This window comes from Dama dama, chromosome 24 (genome assembly GCF_033118175.1).
Source record: "Dama dama isolate Ldn47 chromosome 24, ASM3311817v1, whole genome shotgun sequence".
In the NCBI taxonomy this organism is placed as follows: Eukaryota; Metazoa; Chordata; class Mammalia; order Artiodactyla; family Cervidae; genus Dama; species Dama dama.
In genome coordinates this window covers 35,442,058-35,467,500 of record NC_083704.1, presented here as the reverse complement: position 1 = coordinate 35,467,500, position 25,443 = coordinate 35,442,058, and the positions used below count along the sequence as shown (strand labels likewise).

Sequence of the window (25,443 nt, the reverse complement as noted above, 5' to 3'; positions counted from 1 at the left end):
GAGGGTAGGTAGTGAGTGGGAGAAAGAAATCAAGCTAACCTTGGTGATTTGTATTCTCCTTCAAGACTATAATATAATTTATCTGTTATTGGCAGAATACCACCTAAACACATATTAAATCTGAGGATTAATATATTATTTCAGGGAAAGGTATACCACCACGAAAATGAGAAGAGAATTACAGAGTCAAGATACATTACGGCTCAAAAACATGTCTGCATAGAAGGTGGCCCTATTTGCACATCCTCAAATACAGGCCCTGATGGGGGTGAGTTCAAGTCTATCAGGCACAATCTATCTCTTGCTGATAGCCATAAGAAGAAGCGCACAAAGAACAGACACTAAGAGATTAAAAAAAAAAAACCTTCCAAAAATAAAGCAAGAAAACCCACAGCAGCAAAGAAAAAGAAGGGCGCTTCCTTACTGTGTGTGAGAGACGAGACTATTTCAACAGCTGATTCCACCCTCAAAGAATACAGCACACATAAAATAAATACAGGTCACCCAAATTAACAAATCATCATAACTGTCTAATACATCCTGGGCTGGCTGCGGAAAAACAAGATCATTCTGGATTTATATCTGTAAGTATGGGATTTCCTGGACAGCTAATATCCACAAACAATCAAACACAGGAGGAACACGGGGAAAAAGGCAGCATTATTTCAATTTTGAGCTGAGAGTCGTGATTTGTAAAGGGCTCAACAGGAAGTGAAGCTGAAATCTGAAGCAAGGAAACTCTTTGACCAGGCACTGATGGACAATTCTCTGTTTCTCTTGGCTCGGTCCAGGTTTTGAGGTCACTGGGTTTTGAACGAGAGGTGAAACGAGAATCTCACTAGCACCAAAACTTTGGAGATGACAACTAACTTCAATCCCCCAGTTTAAATAAAATAATAATAATTTAAAAAATCTAATGATACTTCACTCAAGAGTCAGAGCTTTTTATGAGACCTGTTGCCAATATGAGTGTCTTGGAATGATCTCATCTTTCATCCTGGCTAAATTCCAACACACAATTTCATTAACCCAGGTACGGCAGGTGATAAAACTCATTTTTCCCTAAAGAGACAGCTAAAAAGTACCAGTTATACATTTATGAAGTACCAGCAATCAAAATTATGGATTTTCTAAAAGGTTTTTAACTACTTTTATTGAAAGGAAAATCGCTGTCTCAGACTTTTGTGACACTACTGCTAATAATAAATTTTACCATTTAGACATGGCCGTAATATGGTAGACACTGTCAATAAAAGTGTGCGGTGAAGACAATCCCTATCTTTTCAGGGATGCTTTATAATTACACGCCGGAAGTGATCACGTGAAACACCGGGCTAACTAATGGCACTTCATGTAAGACCACCCAGCGCGGTCTCTAGGGTGACACATTGTGCTGGACTCACAGGCTCAGTGACGAGCAGAACTGAGTAGACAGTCAGAAAATTCGCAAATGCTTTCACAGCCTATGAGGAAAAATTAAATTTCATTTGCATTTCTGACTAAAATCTGTTTGCTGACAGAAAAAAAGATGCATTCCGATGTTACTTGCTTTTTTCTGAGCAAAGAGGTGGCACTGGGCCTGTTGTCTTTGGCAAACTTGTCTCAACTTTTCTATTGAACATTCTATAGATCACTAGAGGGCACTGTGGTATTTAGGCCATTCTGACCTCTGAGTGCTTGGAAAGGTCTTGAACTCCTGAACAATGTCGAAAGGTGAAAGGAGAGACTTTAAGGGGGGGGAAAAATGTTTCTTGGTACCACCTGGTATTTCTTTTTCTCAAACCAATCTCAAAAAGGCGTAAGTGGGAAAGTCAATCCAAAAACATATTAAGCTCATTGTGGAAAACTCCAAGACTTTGTCGCCTGGGAACTGATGGGGGAAAATTTCCTCCCCCAACCCCCACCCCAGTTCAGGAGACTGAAATGCAGAGGCGAGAATGGAATTTGCATATGCCCACCTTCTAGAAGGCGAGTCCCCCCACGTGCTCTCCTGTACTCACCACAGGTAATTTCACTGCAGAACATTCAGGCGTGCAAACCCAGAGCCACGAATGGGTTTTGAACAATTTATGATATCCGGCCTCCTTCGACATGTATTAGCATATACCTGGTTTCTTTAACATACACTTTGTTTTTCCAAAACCACAAACATCGGTGCTGGAATTTCATGTGGAAGCGCTTAAGGGGCTGAAAGTTAACACCTTTGTGATCCTTGCAGCCTCGCGGTGGCTGTGGAAACAAAAGCCTCTTTGTCGAGGCTTTCTTGAAATGTTTTCTTAACATGTTCCAAGTAGTTTTAGGCCGGGAACTAAAGTAAACAAGATGTTACCATGATAAAAACACTTGTGAAAACATTTCAGAGCAGCACTTAGGAGTTTCTTGCACATAAAACTCTTCACAGTTTTCAGAAGTGAAATTCACAGGAAAAAAAAAAAAATTTTTTTTTTTAAGTGAATTAGTGATGAAATGTCCTCTGCTGTCTCCAGCCCTCAACCTTTTTGAAAGGGTCAAAGTTCCATTGCTGGGCATTTTCTTGCGACATTTCCCTCCCTGTCTTCTCCAAGAGGACATATAAAATTTATTTTGGCTTTAAGAAGTAATGTACATCTGACTAACGTGTAAAGGAATTTGGGTTTTGATTGTATGGCATGGTGCTTTTCTTCATGAGCAATAACCAAAAGATAAAAATGAAAACAAAATTTCTTTCAAATGGCTAGTAAGCAAGGGCCCAAATTATACTTTTTCCCAAACACACACAAGGGCCTGGTATTTGTGGAACTACAGATCTGTGTCTGATTTTACCCTCCAAGTCAGAAACAGGAAAATGTGGTCATGATTTAACCTTCACATCCACTCCCCACCTTGCTGAAGAATGGTATGCGCCCTTTTTCAAAGAGCAAAGAGGAAGAATTATAGATTCTTGCTTTTATTGGTGAGGACTGTGACTTCAACCTGGTTAAAAAAGAAAAAAAAAAGCCTGATCCACGACGGGTACGGACAGGAGCACACTCGGAACTTCACCTATCTGGATGGTACTGGGCTTGTTTTTGTTTTTCTGTTATCGGAAGATTCCAAGCAATGCAGGGCTGGCGGGCTGCAGTGAAGTTGAGCATGGGTACCTGCTGGTATCGGCTTCCTCCAACAAACACAACCGTCACATGATAACTCACGGTTGATAGATTAAAAAAAAAAAAAAAAAAACACTCAAACTGCAACTTGTTTTGAGAAGAAACAGGGAAATAAATGCACACAATAGACTGGGTATCTGCTGATTCTGATAAAGCATCCCTCTGTTGGCTGGGAGGGAAAGACAACAGGATGGTTATTTGTACAGTATTTATCTTTGAAATCAAGGGCCTGTGGTATACCTCACCTTGGGAACAAACACTGCAGAATGATCACAGGACAGTGTCAAATCTCTGGTTCTGATTTACCAACAGTTATGATATTTTTCCCTTAGGAGGAGAAGGAAAAAAAAAAAAAAAAAAGGTCTCATTCTGAGACCTGAAACAAGCCAGGAGAGCGATGCCCAGGGAATTCAAGGATGTGGCTCAGCTGAAAACATGATGACACCAAAAAGGATACCCTAGGTCAGAGGTCAGCAAACTGGTGCAAAGAACGCAGCCACACCCGGTCCTCACACAGTCTTAGGGCTGCTTCTGTGCCCACAAGCTGAGTGCTTGTCTCGGAGACTGGGTGGCCTGCGAAAGTCTACCATATCGACTATCCAGCTCCTTTACAGGAAAAGTTGGCCAGCCCTGTCCGACAATCACCTTTGACTGTGTAGGACACTCTACTGAAATTTATGGCTAAGGATTATGTTAAAGAACAGTCTCTTCTGACATATTAAAGCTCTGCATAGTCACAACCTCTTCCCTAGGTATAAGATCAGAAATGCTTGTAAGAAAGTGAAACTGAAAGTTGCTCAGTGGTGTCTGACTCTATGCAACCCCATGCACTATACAGTCCATGGAATTCTCCAGGCCAGAATACTGGAGTGGGTAGCCTTTCCCTTCTCCAGGAGATCTCCCCAACCCTGGGATCGAACCCAGGTCTCCCTCATTGCAGGTGGATTCTTTACCAGCTGAGTCACAAGGGAAGCCCAATGTTTGTATAGTTTCAATTATTTCTCTTTTTAAATATACACTTAACTGATGAGAAAAGAAGTACTAATACTTTTCGACAATGCCTGCTACAGACCAGACACCTGACATGATGTACCTTTTCATTCTCTCAACCCTAAGAGGCAGTTATTATTATCATCCCAAATCACACGTGCTTACACTGAGCTCAAAGAACACACTCCTAGCAACTGGCTTCACGACCCATTCTGCCTTTCTTCAAAGCTTTCTTTATGCCTATTGCCGTACACAGTAAGCATACTGTTAATAAAATGAACTGCTTCTAACCAGGCGCTATTATATAACAGTTAAGAGCAAGTCCTATGAAGTCACACTGCCTGGGTTTAGATCTTGAACTCCACCTATTATTAGCTGTGTGACCTTGGGAAAATTATTTAACCTTGCTGTTCCTTAGTACCCTATCTGTAGCTTGAGAGTAATACTGCAAATGTATCACTATCAGGTGGCTGTATTAAATGAGTTATATATGTAAAGCACTTCAAACTATGACTGTTGAACAGGTCAGGGCTATACCAGGGGAGTGTAAAATTCAAGGATTTAGAAGATAGGTGGAAAAAAAAAAAATCTATGAAGCGACCTCTAAATCAAAGACAGAGCAGGGATTTCCTGGCGGTCCAGTGGTTAATACTCTGCACTCCCAAGGCAGGGAATGTGGGTTTGATCCCTGACTGGGGAGCTAAGATCCCACATGCTAAGCAGCATGGCGATTAAAAAAAAGGGAGTGCAGAGCAATCAACACTGTGTTAAGTAAGAGTGTCTTGAAAATCTAAGACCTCTAGTATCAATTTTCTAAAGCCATAAGAGAATACCTCTGAAGTAGGATCATGGGACAAGGTCCTGCTCGTGGGCCCAGGAAAAAGGTGCTTTCAGAGTCTACAAAATCTGGCAGTTTGAGAAGAAATGCTCCAAAATCACTTCCCGATAATAATGACACTGCTGTGATGTCATTCCAAGAGGCCGTATGGCAAAGCTGGTTTCACTACAGCCAACATGACCACCCTTCAGACTGAACCAACACATGAAGGACGTGAACTCACAAGAGTTACTTACTTTTCAACACTCTAGGCCTTAAACTGGAAGACTACTGTGAATTTCCAAGAGCTAAGATACCACTGAGGAAGAATATCAAAATCCTGACTTTGTCATAGACTGTCAATCAATGGGTAAACTTGGGAAAGCACCAAGAGAACTCCAAGAAGTAGAGGCAGTTTTATTATTCAGCATTTACTCTCCATTTGCTACTTTATAAGATTCATTTTTTTTAACTTTTGGGAACCAACTCCCTCATCCCCAGCCTCCGTGTGGCCCCTGGGGAATGAACAACGTCTCGCACTCTGCAGGTCAGCATGTGATTCAAGCCTGGCTGCCTCATTATGACTGGTTCAGAGCTAGAACACCTACTCACTCTGGGCCAATGACAGTCTGCAAAGAACACTTTTCTGGAACTATTGAAAAAAGAGATGTACTCTGGGATCAATCAACTTATGGCAGGTGAATCTGTCTTCTTTACTTTTACTTGGAAAGAGCCTGATAGGAAGTCCACGCAGAAGAAAACAGAGCTACGGAGCAATGAACCGACACTCCAATAACCTTGTTCAAGCATCAGGGTCCAGTCATGCTTGCCACCAGCTGTATTATCAGAACTCCTAGTTATAGGAGCCAGTCATCAACCCCCAACACCACCCTCCTTTTCTCTGGTTTAAGGCAATTTAAGTTGGATTTCTTTAACTTGGAAACGTTAAGTATTCCAACAAACATACATGAATAAGTAAGTACTAGGAACTAAAGAAGCAACAGTTGCAGGACTATAGTGAGCATTTCAATTTCACTGAGCAAACAATGCCATGTCATGTCCAAAACCACACAAAATAATAGAGGGACATGAATAAAAGTGAAAACTAAATAGGCAGTTTCCTATAGAAGGGCCAGACTCATTATCCTTAGAAGAAAAATGGGCTTTTTTATAGGAATCAAGTCTAGGTTCTATACTGATGACCGTCAGATCTATTTCTTTAGAAATGGATGTGGTTTTGAAAGTGTATTGTCTTTTAGTGGAGGTATATTTGCACCCCACCCCCCAACTACATATATATACCTAACATCAGCTCACATAATAAATGGACCTAAGATCTGAGTGGGAAATACTTTGCCTGTTAACAAAAAAATTTTAAGTGGTCAATTGGAAAAGTGCCCTTTTCCCTCATGACTCTAAAACTGACACGTCAATAAGAATGTTGATAGTAATTTTATAGTTCTACAAAGTCTGTAAAATAAATCATATTTACAGACGTTCACTGGCTATTCTGTAGAGGAGTGAAATTAAATCAAGATATTTATCAAAATTAGCACTGGTACAGAAAGTGAAACTAGAATTGAAATGTTTCTGCCAAGATCTTTTTCTCATTATCAAAATACAATTAGGCAAGCGATTAGGAAATAAGAAACAAAGATTCTACAATAAGGGATTTAGGAGAGAACAAAGCCCAGTAGCACTAACTTGAATTATCATAATTGTAAAGAGCTGCTGCTTAATTTAAAATAAAGTATCACTGCTTTTGAGTATTAATATTTAGAAACAATTTTAACTATCTCTTTTTAAAAAAATTTTAAGTACTTAAGTTTGTAATGACCACATAATGCTCTTGAAGTAAAATATTAAGCGGGAAAGCACCGAAACAGATTCACAGGCTTCCATTCATTAGTTAAAAACATGATATTCACCAGAAGAGCTTGCAGGTAACGCTGTATCTTTAAGGATGGCTTTATTAAAATATTTGTACCCGGGTCCACAAAGATAGATACTGAGATTGTTCTAATAATATAAAGGTCTTGCAAAACCAGAAACCTGCATGTAAATCAGCCCACCTCTATTATGGGGCTTGAATGAGACAGAAAAGTCAGAGGCAAAGACTCCCCACTGCCCCCCAACACCCAGTTTGCAAACCATCATGTACCTGTATACATAGGAGTTTTATACATGCATATATTTGCTTGCTGCATGATATATAAATATAGTGAATATAATGCAGTATTATTGTCAGTTCATACATCAAAGATTCAATGATACTATGAATATATTTATGTGATGTCAATAATGCAGGGCAGTTTCATCTCAATATTTTTAAAGGACAAGGCACTGTATCTAAGGGAAATCTTAAGATGTAGTGCAGAAGCATCTCATTTCAGCTTGGAGAGGGTTAACACACCATTTACTCAAGGGATGCTTAATCAGTGGTATAGATTCAAATGGGATAGCCCAAGTTTCAGTCATACTTTAACTGTAGGAATTAAACTGAATCCTTTTCCCTATAACAACAAGAATCTGAACAAAAGCCAGCACTGATACAAAAAGGTAAGAATAAAATTGGTAGCTTTTCCTGGACGTTTGTAAAGTCATTTGTGAAGAAACAAAGAAGAGGTCCAATCATCAGGGTGTAATTGGCCAGTAATCGACACCGATTTTATAAAACTAGAGCTAGTGCCTATGTTATTAATTTAATATGGAGGGATGTGAGTAAAAGCAAAGACTAAGTTACTACACGTTTAACACTGGAACAATTTTTACTTAATCACTGTCATTCTGAGAAAATAAGGAAAGGATCTTAGGAATAGGATCAAACTGCCCTTGGATATCAATCTTTTCCACTTAACAAGGCAACACTCAATAGATCTGTAAAACTCTTCCTATGACTATGCTAGATATGGTGATTTTGAGTCTACCTTCAAAATGGTGGTGTGAAACCCTGCATCAAAAAGGCATTCCATGAGGAAAAAGCATGAACAGTGGGAGGTGACGGCTACGTCTAAGAAGAAAGTGTTATCAAATCATTCTTACTTTAGAAATGACTGGAAATCTTCACACACTGCTTCACAGCCAGGCCACTTGCATACACCGTGTCCATAAAGAGGATGGCTATGGGGATGCTCCTCGTGGGACAAACTGAAAGAAAATACAGAGGACAAGAGAATGAATCGGCTGCCCAGAACCAGCCCACCAGACGTTAAAAGGCAAGAGGAGCCAGCCCATGTCGCCAAAATGTGAACACAAACCAACTCGTGCTTTCCTCTTCCCGTGGAATTTATGAATTACTTTTGCAGCACACTTTACTTACAAAGCAAGAGCTAAATTTCAAAATGTGAACAGTCCAATATTAGAGATGTTACCATCACATTTGAAAAGTGCTCGACAGGCTTTTGTTAAGAGGCAGACCTCTCTACTCTGACCGCAAAGGATTTGTTAAAAGGCCAGAACTTCATACCTATGGCCGATTCTTGTTGATGTTTGACAGAAAACAACAAAATTCTACAAAGCTATTATCCTTCAACTAAAAAATACATAAATTTTTAAAAAGGCTAGAACTTACCATTTGGTCTACATAGTGGAAATTATAAACTGTACTTGATTTTGAGATTCTCCCCAGAATATTACAAAATTTTTCTCTCCCGTCTACCACAAAGAGCATCCCCCAAACTGTATAGTCTTTTCACAAGTTAATTTTACCAAGCAGAGTGCAATAAAATAATGTAGAATGAAATAATTGAGAAAGACAAATTTATCCAAGTAGATAATTAACTTAACAACAACAACAACAAAGCTAACAGGAGCAGGAAGATTCTTTCCCTACAATGACTGACACCAAGACTGAAAGAAAACTTGGCATGGACACGAAGGGGTTACTCCTCCACTGGGGCTCCAATCAATAGCTAATGATCTGGCCACACGGATGCAGGTCATAGGATGCTTTGATCCATGCCACATGGTGCTTAGAAAAGTGTATCTGTTGTACTTGCAGATGAACCATATTCTCAAATATTTTCTCCGTTAGATTTCTGCATCCAGACGTCTTTCAGACAAATTATTTTTACAGTCGTTTCCATAACTTTAGACTCCATCAAATAGAAATGTAAAACTAACATTAAGAGTTCCGTTTTGTACTAAAGCACATTCTTTCAAGGAAAGGGCTATTTTGCAACTTACTCCGCTGCTTCTGCCAGACTCTGAACTTCAAGCACACTGCATTATAATTACACACACACACACACACACACACACGCGCGCGCGCGCGCATGAAGGGCTTGTATTTTATACAACTGCCAGGATGTGTATTCATATATTTTATCGATTCACATTCACAGAACAGACATACACACATGCCACTTGTCCCTGACTTACAACGTAATTAATCCACAGTGAGCATATTATAAACATTTAAACTAAGGTCATTAATACTAAGCACCCACCTTAACAAAGATCCACAGGTCTCTTTGTGGCTCTTAAATGATTCACTTGGAAATCTAACATAATTTAAAAACAATAATAAACTATTATGCCTGACAATAGAAAATGAATCTGAGAAACAAAACAAACAAACAAAAAAAGCAAAAGACTAACTTAGGAAAGCATTGAAAGGTGCTCTCATGGAAGAAAGAGTAACACACATGAACTAACGTAGTTACAGTGAGATTTCTAAAGCCCAGTAACAAAGTGATATTCTCTGAGCAGGTAAAAGGGTGAAATTCCACTGGAATGAAGCAAAGCATGACTAACCTATCCATGTTCATCTTCTGAATTAAAAAAATACATAAATAAAGGATGGCACAAAACAATTTTTTTTTAAAAATCACTGGCAATATTTAAAATCCAAGAATCCTTCTAAGTAACAAGATCCTCAGAATATCTGAGGGAAGGAAATCATTTGAAAAGAAAACTGTTCCAAACCAATATCTTACAAAGGAAAAAAGAAAAAAAGAAGCCCAACCACAATAACTCTTTTCTTTACCAATTTTGTGAAGACTAAAGTATTTTCATAATCCTAAAAGAAGTAGTGTATATTTGTTGTACAAACCTTGAAAAGAAAAAAAAATTACCCCTGAAAACACACAAATATATTTTTGATAAACTAAGGCATGGAGATTTGTATTATTCTTTCAAATTTAAGATAATTTTGTAAACAATGTGTCTTGTTATCAACCAATTAATCCTTAAAAGCTTTATATATTGATGCATAACAGCCTGTTATATACCATCTCAGGTCAAGTTACCTGCTAAAATCAATCTAACATTCCTCCATTTTGGACACTGAGGTTCCCTTCATATTTCTAATATTAATGAATAATGTTAGAAATAAAATTTACCGGGCCAAACATCCCAGTACAGAGCTGATTTTCACCTGAAGATACATTCAGAGAAATGGAACCACTCTTTGAAATCAGTCCTAAGTTTTAACACTGACCACAGATACTTTATTTAGTAGCTCTTGAGAAATGCTACATGCTGAGTACATTCTTAGTCATTGTGCCTACTTTGTGTGATTCTTTAGATTAGAAATGAGGAGACTCAACTAATTTAGATATAAAATTAACCTCAGTAGTTACAAATTGCCAATGGTTATTCTTCTGTGCTTTGTGGGTTAAGCCAAGACAATTCTCAAAGTTATAGTGTGAAAGAAAGTAACATGTCTTCACTAGAGGAATTCACAACTAGAAATAAAATGCACATAATTTAGTAACTTTGTCACTCCCACTCCCTACCCCCCAAAACATCCCCTGTTTCTTGGCTGACTTATTTGTAACCTGACTTATTTGTAACCTTAGAAAACTACTCTCCTCTTAAAATGTACATTTGGTTCAACTTAATATCCTTATTTCAAAGGAAGGATAGATGACAACTCACTGAAGCCTCACAAGGGTAACCGTTCACAACTGAAGGCTAAGAGAAATGCCAACTCCTGGCGCGCATACATATTTACATGCTCAGCAGACCTCTTGAAAACGTGCTCTACCTTAAAACTGTAGGTTTATCACAAAACCATTACATGATCTTATTTTTCAAAGTCCACTTCATACTGTGCTGGCTCCTCAACTTTGCCCCAACTTCATCCCACACCTGGCACGACCCCACCCTGGTCAGCACTGCAGGTGCCCTGGGGCATCGCCTCGCTGTGTTCTTTTTCTCAAGCGTTACTCAAGTTTACAAACGTGGAAACAGGCTATACCTACTACTGTCACGTGCTTTCCATATGTGAATCCTTCGTATGTTATTGGAATACACCTGCTTCACAATATCGTGTCAGCTTCTGCCGTCGAGCAGTGCGAATCAACTCTGTGTACACATGTATCCCGGCCCTGGTAAGCCTCGCTGCCCCTCATCCCACCACTCCCGGTCACCACCCAGCACCCAGCCGACCTCCCTGGGCTACAAAACAGCTTCCCGCTAGCTCTCTATTTCACACATGGTGGTGTATGGATGTCAGCGCCACTCTCTCAATTCACACACAACTAACCGAAATAAAGCAACTGGCTTTGGAAGGAAAAAGAAGAGCCCGGCAGCTGTGCCGGGGAATAGCATCTCTGGAAAGACACAAAAGAGACTGTAATACTTGTTCTCTCTGGGGCACCAGGAGAGCAGAGAAGCAGAAGAAATTTTCACTGTATCATTTTTTGTATCTTCTGAAGTTTTAAATTTTGTACATGACAGGTATTGTTTTTCTGTGCAACTGTTCAATATATGTATAAAGACATACACAGACCCACACAAACCCACACCGAAACATATATAAGCATGAAAAAATCAAGTGCTGTCTATGTGGGACTCACTCTCCAGATTGATGCTGGTGTAAGCGAATGTGGTACCTTGGCTGCCTGTGTGGCTAAGTCTCGCTTCTGGCCTTTTAGTCATTCTGGATGAAGCACCCTCAGACCTCACCAGTTGTACCCCTGAATGGGAGCTTTTCTGTTTCACCAGAAAAGTGGAAAAAGTTTCTATTCTTACTGCCTTTTGGGACATGCCAAAAGGGACAAGACAGGAAACTGAAGAAAAAAAACAAAAAAGAGTATGATCACTCCAGTATTCTTGCCTGGAAAATCTCATGGACAGAGGAGCCTGGTGGGCTGGATTGCAAGGAGTCAGATACAACTGAGCAAACACACACACACACATTTATGAATTTGGAGGACCAGAGGTGGTCTTGTGGTAATCTGATCCAACGCCCATATTTTCATAAGAGTAAATAAAGTTTAATAAATGAGCACAGGAATTTTTAAACTTGAATTAACTCAGAATTTCATTTTTACGATGAAACTTGGTGGGAAAATGACCAACTCAACATGGTTAGATAAAGCCTGTGATTTAATCATTTAAATCAGCTGTTCAAAGGGGAGCTCACTGATGTGAAAAGTATATAACTTCTGAAAAGCTGCCAAGATCAGTTTTGAATAAATGCTGAATAAAGTGTTGAATAATGGATGAATAAATAGATATATTTGATTTTAAAGGGATTTAAACATGCTTGCCCCAAAATTAACCTTCAAAAGTGTAAGGTCAATTGTTTAACAAACAATATCTTATTATGAACTCCCAGGTTGAAAATTTTTAGGGGCAGGGATTGTATCTAATTCATCTCTACTTACTCAGTACCTTGCACAGACCATGGGCTCAGTTAATGTTAGATGGACTGGTGAATGAACAGACAATAATTATATTATTCTATTTAATTTCTGTGTGGACATATAGGCAATTAATATTTGCCCTTTAAAAAAAATTCTTGAAGGTTGGGACCAGAATGATGCTGACTGACTTGAAAAAGCAGCATTCTGGCACTTTCTATTATTTAGCTTTATTTCAAATGTATAAAATGCAATAGTACACAGTCAAAAAAAGAAAAAAAAAAGAGGTGATTTAAATTTCTTCTGATAATCCTTGGTACGTAAAAATTAGATATATTTATTAACACAATAACAGTGACAACATTTCAGGTTAGAAAAAACCAACTTGCCACGAAAAGTATAATTACACAAAAATATGCAACAATTTCTAATATTACATAATACTAAATACACTCTTTATTAGTCAGTATGATGTAATGGTGTCACTGACATTTATTTAAAACTTGTTTTGGTCTTTCTTCTTATTATGTCAAAGTATACGAGCCAGAGCCTTAATTTCAACACTGTCTTTGGCCTTTGATAAGATTTTAAATAATCCTATGGTTTTTCACAGGTGATGATTCCCTATTACCTTCTCAAGTTCGCCACTCAACCAAAATTTGAACTAGAATCACTGCTAAAACTAAGAACAACTTCTTACTTCAATCTGTACACTTGAGTGGTCTTTCTGCTTAGTCCTGTAAGCTAATATTCCCTGCAGTAACCAAGAGAAGAATCTTTGAAGGAGATTCTCCACATCCTTGCCTACACTGCTGGTGTGAATGTGAACTGGTACAGCCACTATGGAGAGCGGTACGGAGGCTCCTCACAAAACTGAAGATAGAGTTAGGATATGTTCCAGCAACCAGACTCCTGGCCACAGACCCAAGGGAAACTAATTCCAACAGATACACGTAGCCCAATGTTCACAGCACTATTTATTAATATAAGAGCAGAGACATTGCAGAAACCTGCATAGACAGGTGAAAGGATAAAGAAGATGTGGTACATACATGCAATGAACACTGCTCAGCCATAAGAGACTGAAATGATGCCATTTGCAACAACAGGGAAGGACTTAAAGGTTAGCACAGTAACTGAGGTAAAGTCAGACAGAAAAAGACAAATATGTATCATTTATATGTGGAAATCTAAAAAATGACACAAATGAATTTGTTTACAAAACAGAAAGACTCAGACACAGCAAACGAACTTATGGTTACTAAAGGGGAAAAGGAGGGGGAACGACAAATTAGGAGTTTGGGATTCACATATCTGCACTACTATCTATAAAATAATCGACAAGGACCTCCTGTATAGCACAGGGAATATCTCAATATCTTGTAACAAACTACAATGGAAAATAATCTAAAAAGAAAAAAGAAAAGCACAGACACCTCACTGTACCTCAATGTCAATTTTCTTGTCCCCTAAAGTCACAACTCCAGCTTTTCCTGCATGCTACTTTCATGTTTGTATACTAACTTTCATCCTGCTTGCTTTTTCCCTTTTCCAAATTTCCAAATTGCTCTTGTTATTTTTCTCAATTTCTGATTCATCAGCAATAAAATTCTGCATCTGTGCCCATTAGGTCTTATAACTTCTTCCCTTTGCCCTGACCATCAACCTCAAATTATAAATTATATTTCATTTCATTAGCATGTTGTTCGATACATTAAGTTTCAGAAGACCGTTGGTCATTTTCTAACGGCTCAAAATGATGGAATACATTTTTCTAAGTTTTATTGAGGTATAGCTCATATCCCTCAATGAAACTGATGCTAGGAAAGATAGAAGGCAGGAGGAGGAGGGGATGACAGAGGACGAGATGGTTGAATAGCATCACCAACTCAATGGACGTGAGTCCAAGCAAACTCTGGGAGATGGTGAAGGACAGGGAATCCTGGTGTGCTGCAGTGCGTGGGGTTGCAAAGAGTCAGACACGACTGAGCTACTGAACAACACAGTCCATATCCCAAACAACTCACTTATTGAAAGTACATAATTCAGCAAATTTCCTGGGTTCCAGTGGTTAGCATTTGGCACTTTCACTGTGAGGGGTGAAATTCCTGGCTGGGAAACCAAGATCCCTCAAGACTCGAGGTGCAGCCAAAAATAACTAACTAAATAAAGCACATAATGCAATGGCATATATAAAGTATATAATACAATATTCACAGAGTTGGCTGTCAAAGTATTACCAGAATGTAATTTTAGAACATTTTATATCACACCAAAAAGAAACACTGTAACCATTAGCAGTCACTGCCCTAGTCCCTGTCAATCACCAATCAACTTTCTCTTTCTAGAGATTTGCCTATTCTGAACATCTCCTATAAACTGAATCATGTTACAAGTGGTCTTGTGTATCTGGCTTCTTTCACTCATCTTGGTGTTTTGAAGGGTCACACTGTAGCATGCGTCAGTGCTTCCTTTCCTTTTTTATGACTGAATACTATTCCCCTGTATGTACAGAACACATCTTGTTTATCCATTCATCTGCTGATTAACCTTTGGGATGGTCTCACGTTGTGGCTACGGTGGTGACAGTGGTGATATTTCAATTCACATTCATGCACCTGTTTGAGGCTATGTTTTCAATAATCTGGGTGTGTGTTTAGGAGTGGAACGGCTGTCATGTGTTAACTCTATGGTTAACATTTTGAGGAACTGCCCGACCATTTTCCAAAGCAGCTGCCCTATGTTGTATTCTCACCAGCATTGTTTGAGGGTTCCAATTTCTCCACATCCTTGCCAATATACTTGCCATCTGTCTTTTTCATAGCCATTCCAGAAGGTATAAATTGTTACCTTTCTGTACTTTTGATTGATGCTTGTTTAAAGATTAATGATGCTGATATACACAATATCACTGTTACAAAAAGGAATGAAACTGTACCATTTAAGGAGGTGTGGATGGACCTAGAGACCGTCACAGAGTGAAATCAAAGAGAGAAAAACAAATATTAAAAATTAATTCATATATGAGGATCTAGAAGAACAGTATAGATCTTATTTACAAAGCAGAAACAGAAACACAGACACAGAAAACAAACATATGGATACAAAAGGGGGAAGGGGAAGTGGGATGAACTGGAAGTGGGATGAATTGAGAGACTGGGATTGACATATCGCATATTGATACTATATATAAAATAGATAACTAATGAGAACCTACTGTATACACAGTGAACTCTACTCAACACTCTGTGGTAACTTAAATGGGAAGGAAACCCAAAAAAGAGGGGATATGTGTAAACATATTAGCTGTTCACTTTGCTATGCAGCGGAAACACACTATACTCCAAGACAATTAAAAAAAAAAAAGGTTAAGGACTCTGATCATTTTTTCATGTGCTTTTTGATCATTTGTGTATCTTCTTTAGAGAATGTCGGTTCAGACTCTTTGCCTATCAAAAAACACTGGGTTCTCCTTATTTTGGAGCTGAAAGTTTTTTCATGTATATATTTCTCCATGCGAGTCCATTATGAGATACATGATTTGCAAACACTGGTGCCCATTTTGTAGATTGTCTTGTCAGTTTATTGATGGTATGCTTTGAGGCACGAAAGTTTTACATTTTGATGAAGTCCAATCTTTTTTCTCCCCCCTTTGGTTCCTTGTTGTGCTTGCAGTGTCACATTTAAGAAACCACTGACTGATTCAAAGTAATTAAGACTTATTCTATATTTTCTTCCAAGAGCTTTAGCCCTCACATTTAATCGAGTTTGAGTTAATTTTTATATTTTATGTGAGGTAGGTATAGAACTTCATTCTTTTTGCATGTTGTTCCAGCAGTGTTTGATGAAAAGATTATTCCATCCCAAGTGAGCTGTGTTGGCACTTTTGCCAAAAACCAAATGAACATAAGTGTAAAGACTGGAGTTAGTTTTCCTTACATATATATTTTTGTTGCTTCACTTTTGCTGATTTTCTTTTTTCCAAATATATTGTCTCCATTCTCAAAAGAATATATAATCATAATTTAAAGTAATTTTGAAATTACTTTAGTACAATTTTTGAAGTCTGACTGGAGGGGGTGGGATGGAGATAAATTTTAATAAAAATAAAACCCGAGCAACCAAACATTTTGAGGAATAAATGCCTAGGGACAACTTTTGTTCTCCAGATTCTGTTGATCCTTCGGTGTGCTGAAAAATCATTTCAGAATGTACTTTGTGGATCTCTCCACCTAACACATGAATGGAGTGTAACTTAACCTTTTCCTGAGGGCCAGCACTATGAGGAGAGATGGGTACCAGGTGAATGAAGACTTCGTTCCTCATCACAGAAGCGCTAAAAATGAGGGAACCTTGGAAGTCATTTAACTGTCCCGCCTTCCAACTCCTCATGTCACAACCACATGGAATCACAAGTGATGACCTGTGTTGCTTCTCTTGGGGGGAAGGCCTCCATCAAAGTTTTACTAGTGCAGATGAAACAGGGTGCGAGCAAAAACACTCTCAAAGTTTTACTATGCAGATGAAACAGGGTGTGAGCAAAAACACTCTCAAAGCATTTCTGCAACTAAAATACTTTGTTTTGTGAAATTCATTTATACTATTACTCTTCTGAGTTCGACAGTAGAAAAGAAGAGAAGCATTTACCTTTATAAGATGATGAAGTTCATTTATGTTCATGATGTCACTTTGGTAAATATAAAATTGTTGACAATATATTTAGGCAGAAAAATTATTGTTCTATGAGGTTGTAAATTAAATTATTTGAAATATATAATTTATAAATATATGGATATATTATAATAAATATACATATCATATTGATATTTATGTAATTATATGCAATGCATTATATATTTATATGAAATTTTATTGTATATACATTATTTTGAATTATAAACTAAATTCTTAAAGAAAAACACATTCATGAATGATTTATAAATTAAATATTTATAAATATATCTATACATACTTATAAATTACACCATTGTTTACAAATGATGTCATGTTAAGGTGTGTAACTTGTTATTGATAACCAATAAAATAAATTGGGAAAAAAAGATGAACAAGGAGTAGTTGCTGAATGAGATTTGGTTAAAGAGATGATAGCTATGTCCTTATCTCTGAGGGAGAGCAGGAAGCTACCTTTTTCTAAAGCATTCCCCACGCCCTGCAAATACATACACTAAAAAGCGCAACCACTCCCGTTGGCCACATCCTTTGACTTAGAAGCTGTTCAGCGCTTCCCTTTCCCCACCAGCCACCATCCTCTTTCCCACCCACCATGCTTTAACAACTTACAAAAAATCCATCCTGCTTTCTCTTTTCTCTTCACTTCTCAGTTCTTATCACATTTCCCTGCCTCCTACTTTGCTACTATATCCTACTCATTGAGATTTGAAGTAACATCAAATTTCTTAAGTCTGAATATGGAGCCCAAATTTGATTTTGAATGATAAAGGGATACGTAAAAACATCATCAGACCTCAGATGCTTTAACACTAATTTTCAAGAACTGATATCAAATATTTGTGAATATACAGAAGGTCAATTCGAATGATATCAAACTGGGTGAGCTGGCTTTGGAATTTGATCATGGATGCCCAATTAAAAAAAAGCAATGTAGATTTCACGACAGCAAAAGAAATGATTACTGACATACTGAGGACAGTTTTCCATCTTGGGGTCTATTATTTGAGTATTTTTCATACTAGAGACTAATGCCTCAAAATCAGCCAGAAGTCAAATCCTACACTCTTGTAGTAAATAAGAGGACAGGTCCAGTCTCTTCATGTGGGGCGGGGGAGCTTTTTCATCTGTCTAGGAAAGGGAAAATGGTACTTGGGAACAGGGAAAAGGGAGACTCTAGCATTGTATCTGTTTTCCTGGTGCCTTTGTGAAAATGACCTTTGTCCTTTAACTTTCACTGAGAACACTTCAAGAAGCAGATGCACTGCTTCTGAAGGGCTGGGACAAGATTCAGGCATTGCGCTTCCAGCACACTGCCTTAAGTTTTGCTTTTTTGCTTCTTTCAGAAATACATCATCCTTAGGTGTTTATTAATCAGGCTTCTGAAAGCAAGCTGGCAATCAGTTCTATCATCAAAGAGAACGGTGTTTTATTAAAGCCCATTAAAGGGCCAGCTCTAGAGCACAGAAAGATGGGAACGCGCTCCAAACTGGGAGACACACACGCTTCTCTCTCACTCTCCCACGCAGTGAGCCCCTGACTCTCCTTCCCCACAACGCTCATCATCTCAATTTTCTGCTGCTTTTCAGATCATGTTTAATTAGAGGATTTCACATTCCCTTGTGATATGGTATTCATGAGGAAAACTTGCAGTTGGAGTGACTGTGAATTAGTCTATTAAGTGCCAGATTTGTGCTTTTAAACAATGATGGAGATTATTGTTATTATCTGCTCTCAATATTGTGCCTCAAAAAGTGAGGTCTACCTTAACTAACTTCACATGTGGAACACAAGGTATTAACTATTTACATCTGGGTTTTTCTTTTTCTGGAAATACAAATTATCTTGAAAGAAATATGGGTCACCTTTCTGCAATGGTCCTCAGGGAATGGCCCACTAACACAGTGACTTGGATGAGTTAGAGTGATATACAAATATGGTCACTTTTGTAGTTAAGGGTTCATACTCATGTGTACTGGAAAAAAAAAAGACTAATATATCAGACTTGTGACTTCTCAGGGGTAAGTTTTTATAAAACCTATTTAACTTCATCGATTTTAAGAAAAAAAAAATAAAAACACATATATGCAGGTATGGTAAAAGTTGAAGATGGCGAGAGAATGACTCAAGCATTTGTTGCCTGGGATGAAAGGATTGAAACTGGGTCTACAGGTAAGGATACATACTCTTCCTTTTTTCCACTGCTAATCACAGAGTAATGCTTCTCAAATTCTATCACAGATGTAAACTACCTGAAGATCTTTTTAACATGCAGATTTTGATTCAGTAATTCTGGGATGGGACCTAAGATAATACATGCTCCTAGGTGACGGTGATGCTGTGTGGCCTGGACCACAACTTGAGTGCTAAGGATCCAGAGAATTCCCTATTCTGAATCTGTCCTAAAAGGGATCATGCTTCCAGAAATACTCATGAGATGTCCTCTCTATTAAACTGTCGGTTGAAATGCCAACTGCGGATGGGTAGTTCTGGAAAGGGGGACACTGGGCAACCTCACCAAGCAACAGGTACAAACTCACAAAAAATTTTGCTGGCCCAAAGTTAAGAATTATATGCAAGTTTGTTTGTTTGTTTGTTTGTTTGTTTTTTTAAATATAATGAAACTGGTAAGACTGAAGTTAGCACCAGGAAAAGGTCATTTCCAGTGTTACATGAGCTCTGATCTGTTGAGTGATTTGGCCAGTGAACAGTGTTTACCAGGTACTCTATTTATCAGGAGAACCCTGGAGTAAACTGTCAAATCTGGGTTTGACAACAATCCCAAGCCATCACGGTATCCCTGAACCTGGGGCAAGAGGATGCATGTTGTAAGTAAGTAGGAACCCAGGATATATCAGGAAAGCAGGATTTCCATCCACTTGGCACAGTACCATATTCAGTCAAGGTTCTCCTCAGTAACAACAGAGAAGTCCTACCAAAATATCCCAACAGATGAGATATGTGCATTCAACGATAGCCCACACAATGCCAGGAAGAACAGAATGCATATTTCTAAAAACTAGCAAATTTAATTTGTATTAGACAAAAATATATCTCATCTCTCCAACTCCTGGTTTCACAGATACTGTTTCTTAGGATGAGGCTTATTTTATTTACATTAAAAATGACTCAATTTAAAGAACATAATATAAATAATAGTCAGCTAAGCAGAACTGGCAAACCACATCACAATGGGGCACATACTGAAATGACTAAGCTTTGGGAAAATCAAAGTGCATGAAGTAGCCCTGAAGGAGAGGCAGTCTGTAACTGGAATGACTTCCTGAGTCAACAGTGACCCAGTGGTAAGTCTCTCTGAGTTTTCAGTAGGAAAGAAGAGCCTCAGAGTTATCCTTCATGACCCACAAAAGCCACAAGAGCACAGTGCGGTGTCAGATGCTTCGAGGACTAGATCCTACTCTTCAGCCTACGTGCAGGCTATGGATGTGACTTGTCATGAGCTGCTTAACCAAATGGTGAGAATCTGAGGTCTGGTGCCATGCTGACAGGTCCTAAGTTTGGCAGATACTTTTTTGCCATCACCTCCATGTCCCTTTTCAGCTACACTGGGCAAACACACAATCCTGATTTCAGAAGCAAGGGCACAGCAAGACAACCGGGCGGAGAAGGAGAGCTTGAGTGTCAGAGACTGGGCCGGCGTGTTCCGGATCAGTCACAAACACAGGGCGGGTGATGACAAAGGCTGAATGCCTGTGTTTGCGTGGTGACGAGTGAAGGGATAAATAAAGGAAAAGGACAAGAAGAGGCAGAGGTCCAGCTTTTGTTTCTGACACCCATAAGCGCAGCCGCTATCCCAAGGTTGTAAGTGAGAGTTTCCCACTGGCAGCATTAACACTGGGATCTCGTTAAGAAAACAGAATGCTTTCCAAAGAGGGGCTGTGAGCAACTGTGTCAATACAGACATAGGGACCACTAATCCAAAAGATATTAACACCATTAGGCAGGCATGCGCATTATGCCCGTGCAAGTGTTTGCCCTGGTGAGTCACAAGGCCTGTGTGGAACCTCGTCCATATGTTAGCGGAAACAAGGAGACCCAGAAAACCAGAGAACATAAAGTTCCCATCCTGATTCTTCTCATTTAATCCCTGCCCCTGACACGCCATGGAAGTCAGCACAAGCATACTCCAGAATCAGAGGAGTCGTGTAACAGAAGGATCTGAGGGTCAGATGAGAAAGCAGAAGTGATTCAGTGAGAAAGGGAGTTAGAGAAATAAAATGGCTAAAAACCATTAGGCACTTGCATTTTATGTTCTCCAAGAATTACTTCCTACTTTACGACATTCCTTTTATTTCTCAGTAGTATAAGATGCTTCATTAATGGTCACTGGATTAAATTCTTCTCCGCCCTTAACTCAGTATGTTTTTGCTGCTGTTGTTGTTTTTCTTTTGGCTGAGCCACGCAGCATGTAGGATCTCAGTTCCTTGACTAGAGATGGAACCTTTGCTCTCTCAGTTCCTTGACTAGAGATGGAACCTTTGCCGCTTGCAGTGGAAGCACTGTCTTAATCGCTTCCCCAGACCACCAGGGAAGTTCCTCAGCATGTTTTATGAAACACTTACTTTGTGCTTAAGCATCGTGTTGGGTTCCTAGATCACAGTCTATAAACTTAGATTCCTAAGAAGATTCATGGGAGGGTGCTAAGATAACATTACTATATCTATTTCATGTGTTAAGATAGTATTAGAACTTTTGTATGAATAGATAATTGTGTGCATGTGTGTATGTATTTCTCATACTTTAAAATTTTTATACTACAGGTACTATGTTAGACATGCAATTGATTAAAAGTATATTTAATATGCTCAGAAGGTAAAGAATCTGCACACAATGCGGGAGACCCGGGTTTGAACCCTGGGTTGGGAAGATCCCTTGGAGAATGGCTACCCACTTCAGTAATCTTGCCTGGAGAATTCCATGGACAGACGATCCTCGCGGGCTATAGTTCATAGGGTCTCAAAGAGTCAGACATGACTGAGTGACTAACACTTTTACTTTATCTTTAGTAGAAATGCATACTTTTGTTTTAATATTGACGGGGTGATTGGTCAAACACATTTGGAGTTCATTGGTGTAGACTATAACTAAGCTCTCAATCTCTCTAGAAAAGGTCTGCCCAATCCCCCAGCTGAGGAGAAAGAGAACTGAACAGATGACTGGAACATAAAATTCTGTAATATTTGATCTGGGACTTAGAGTATCAATAGGAGCTCAATGCTAAAAGGAACAGGGTAAGAGAAACTAAAGCTCAAAAAGCAATTTCGGGCATAAAATGAATAAGTAAATAAGTAAAGTTCAGAAAGACGAACCCAGAGTACTTACAAGCAGTTTGAAGACCAACATTAAGAATTTTTAAAAATAAATTTGCTCCATAAAATAGTTTATATTGGGTTAAAGTCTTTAGAATTTTTTCTCTTTGAAATGTTAAGTCTTGGCACTTGGACCCAGACTGTCTAAAATAACGAATAATAGTTACCAAGCTCCCTCCTCTGTCACTTAAGACTCGCAGAAGGCAAGAATGCCATGGCAGCAGAACAGCAGTTGGCATGTTCTATGGCAGTGGTTCCCAGAGTATGGTCCTCGGGAACTTGTCAGAGATGCAAATTCTAAGACCCCACCCCTGATGGTAGCTAATGACCGAGAATCACTCTGACCAGAAATCCAAATTTTCTGTCTTGTTTGGAACACCATAAGTATCAACAAAGGCTAACCAGTTACTCCTATAGTATCTATGGCCAACACGTAGCAACAACTATTAATGGGTTCCTGATCATCAACGTTTCATAAATTCACTGTATTCTAAACATTCAGGCTCAGCAATGACTCCGTGCCAGCCTGACTGTGCTAGTTGGTTGGGATGTGGCAACTGGCAAGGGATATGGAAACGTCACAGAGCTCACTACATCCAAAGAGTTCACCTGATGCAAATGTGGGGGATGGAAATACAGCCACAATGATTTACCACTAGTGCTCACATTTAACTAGCCATACACTCTATCTCATTTTGCCTATATTCGTATCACTGCATTTATTATACTGTGTTGGCAAGTGCCTGTCTCCGTGTTTCTCTCTCTAGGCTGTGAGCTCCTTAAGGGAAAGAAGTATGTTCCAGTCTTCTCTTAATTTTCAGAACCTACAATTAGTAAATAAAAGCTCAATAAAGGTGGCTTGAACAAATAAATGGCCTTAAAAAAACCACCATATTCATTGGTCTTTAATCAATTAAATCATTAAAAACATTTCATGTTCATGGAGGACTGCCTATGCGCCAGAGACTAAAATGTGCACAAACTCACTTCGTCAACAAGGCAAGGTGAGGTGGTGTACCCATTCCACAGCGGGCACACTGAGGCACATCAAGATGAAGCACCTGGAGCAGGCCGCCTGTCCCGGAATGCAGGCCATCCGGTTTCAGAGTCCACACCCCCAACCACTAGACAGCAAAGCTGCCCCGCACGGATGGAGGCAAGAGCCACAACCCAGCAAAGCGTGTTCTCTTTCTGCTGCTGCCTCAGGAACTTTGCTTTTGCTGTGCCCTCTGCCTGGAGGGCTTGTCCCTGTCTGCTCAAGGGTTATTTCCTCAGAGAGGCTTCGCCAGACCCATGTACACAAACAGTGACCTCAGCCCCACTCTTGCTCCTTTGCGGCTTCCTTTTTCCCCTGGAACTTAATTCTGTCTTTTCATTACACGATTATGTGTCTGTTCAACTTCTCTTCTCCTGCAATGTCAGCTCCATGAGGTCAGACTGTCAAGGGCAGGGTTTTACCTCTCAAAGCCAAGGACACTTGGGTCAGAGCTTGTGTGAAGTTTTGCAGAATAAACGGATCCACCTCAGTACTGTCTGGTGACTTCTGTCCTGCAAAGGCACGCTTTTTTGGTTGAACTTTGGACAAAACTTCCCCATTTATCCTTGTTAAGTTTCTTTTTATTTCTCCCTGTACACTCCTCTAATTTATTCAAACACTACTGGATTATTCCAGCTCTTGGTGTCAATTTTTTTTTCTAATTAAAGTAAACTGCCATTTATTTCTCACACTGATCTTTAACACGGAGACATCTTGTTCTTGTCTTAAATATGACTCATATGGAAAAATGTAAGTTGGATATAGGGGCTCATGTATACCAGAATGTTTCCATCAATATTTTAGATATAAAAAGGAGAGACATAGCTAGAGATGCCTGTCCAATCTAAAGATCTATAAGTAATCATTGCAGTGGACTTTTTTTAGCCTTTTGGATGTATAACCAGAAATTCTACCAGATGTCTAAAATGGCCCCTCTAGAAAGCAAATACCACATCATTTACACAAACACTTTAGATTTCTCTTTCCTTTTGCCATAATATACCTTCAACTCAACATTCACAGCCAAGCTGTAAAATACACACACAGAGAAGATCCTTCAAAGATAGAGAGTAACATATTCTTTTTAAAAAAGAAAAGAAAGAAAGGAAAGAAATATTAACTTGCCCTTAGACTGATTTCCTTGAAGACTATAAAAGGAAGAAAATTTGAAGGTCATAAAACTATGTCTATTTGTTTAGGGAAGTCTTACAGGTAGTATAAATATCATCAGCTACAGTTGCTATGAGGTCTGTTTGTTTACCAAACAAGAATACAAATAGTTACACAAAAGCAGAACAAAATTTGGGTATATAAATGGAGAAGCTTTTGCCTTTGGGTAAATTTCCCAAAGTGCTTTTTAAAATGTGACTATTTTTCACCTTCTTCACTGGGAAATTTCTGTTTTCTCGGTTCCCCCTTTTCAGTTCTGACACCTCTGGGGAATGTTTTACTGTCAGATTTCTAAGACTGATAATGATTAGCTTTTCCTTTTCCCTTTCCTTTTTTTGAGACCGTAAAAACCAAAGCCATTAGTCCAACAACCCAAACGGCATAATAAAAGTAAGTTCTCACACATGAAAATGCAAAAAGAAAGAAGAAAGCTGCAGAGATTGTAGACCAAGTCTAGGACAAGCATGCTATCCTCAAATTGAGTTCACCCACCAATGACCACCTAAAAGGGAATGTATGTACACGACATTTTATAAAACAGGTATGTTTCATGCACCCGAATTATACCCTCTGGGTTAACCATTTGCTTCTAAAAAATAAAAGGAGGAAGGTTAAGTGAGGAGGTAATCGGCAAGGCAAGGCTGTTCTGGAATTTCTTGGCTGAGCGTGAGTGTGTGTGGGGTGTGCACTT

General features: G+C 38.9%; 1 protein-coding gene across 16 annotated transcripts in view; it reads right to left on the bottom strand.

Annotated features, from left to right (window-relative positions):
- Window positions 1-25,443, bottom strand: part of FOXP1 (forkhead box P1) — a 611,298-nt gene that overhangs the window by 48,430 nt on the left and 537,425 nt on the right. For all 16 annotated transcript variants that reach the window (XR_009690333.1, XM_061128081.1, XM_061128082.1 and 13 more), the window contains one exon: window positions 7,978-8,082. Coding sequence is in view for 15 of the 16 variants with exons in the window: in XM_061128081.1 (XP_060984064.1) it covers window positions 7,978-8,082 (105 nt within the window). In the remaining variant the exon portion in view is untranslated. The remainder of the gene's footprint in view (window positions 1-7,977; window positions 8,083-25,443) is intronic.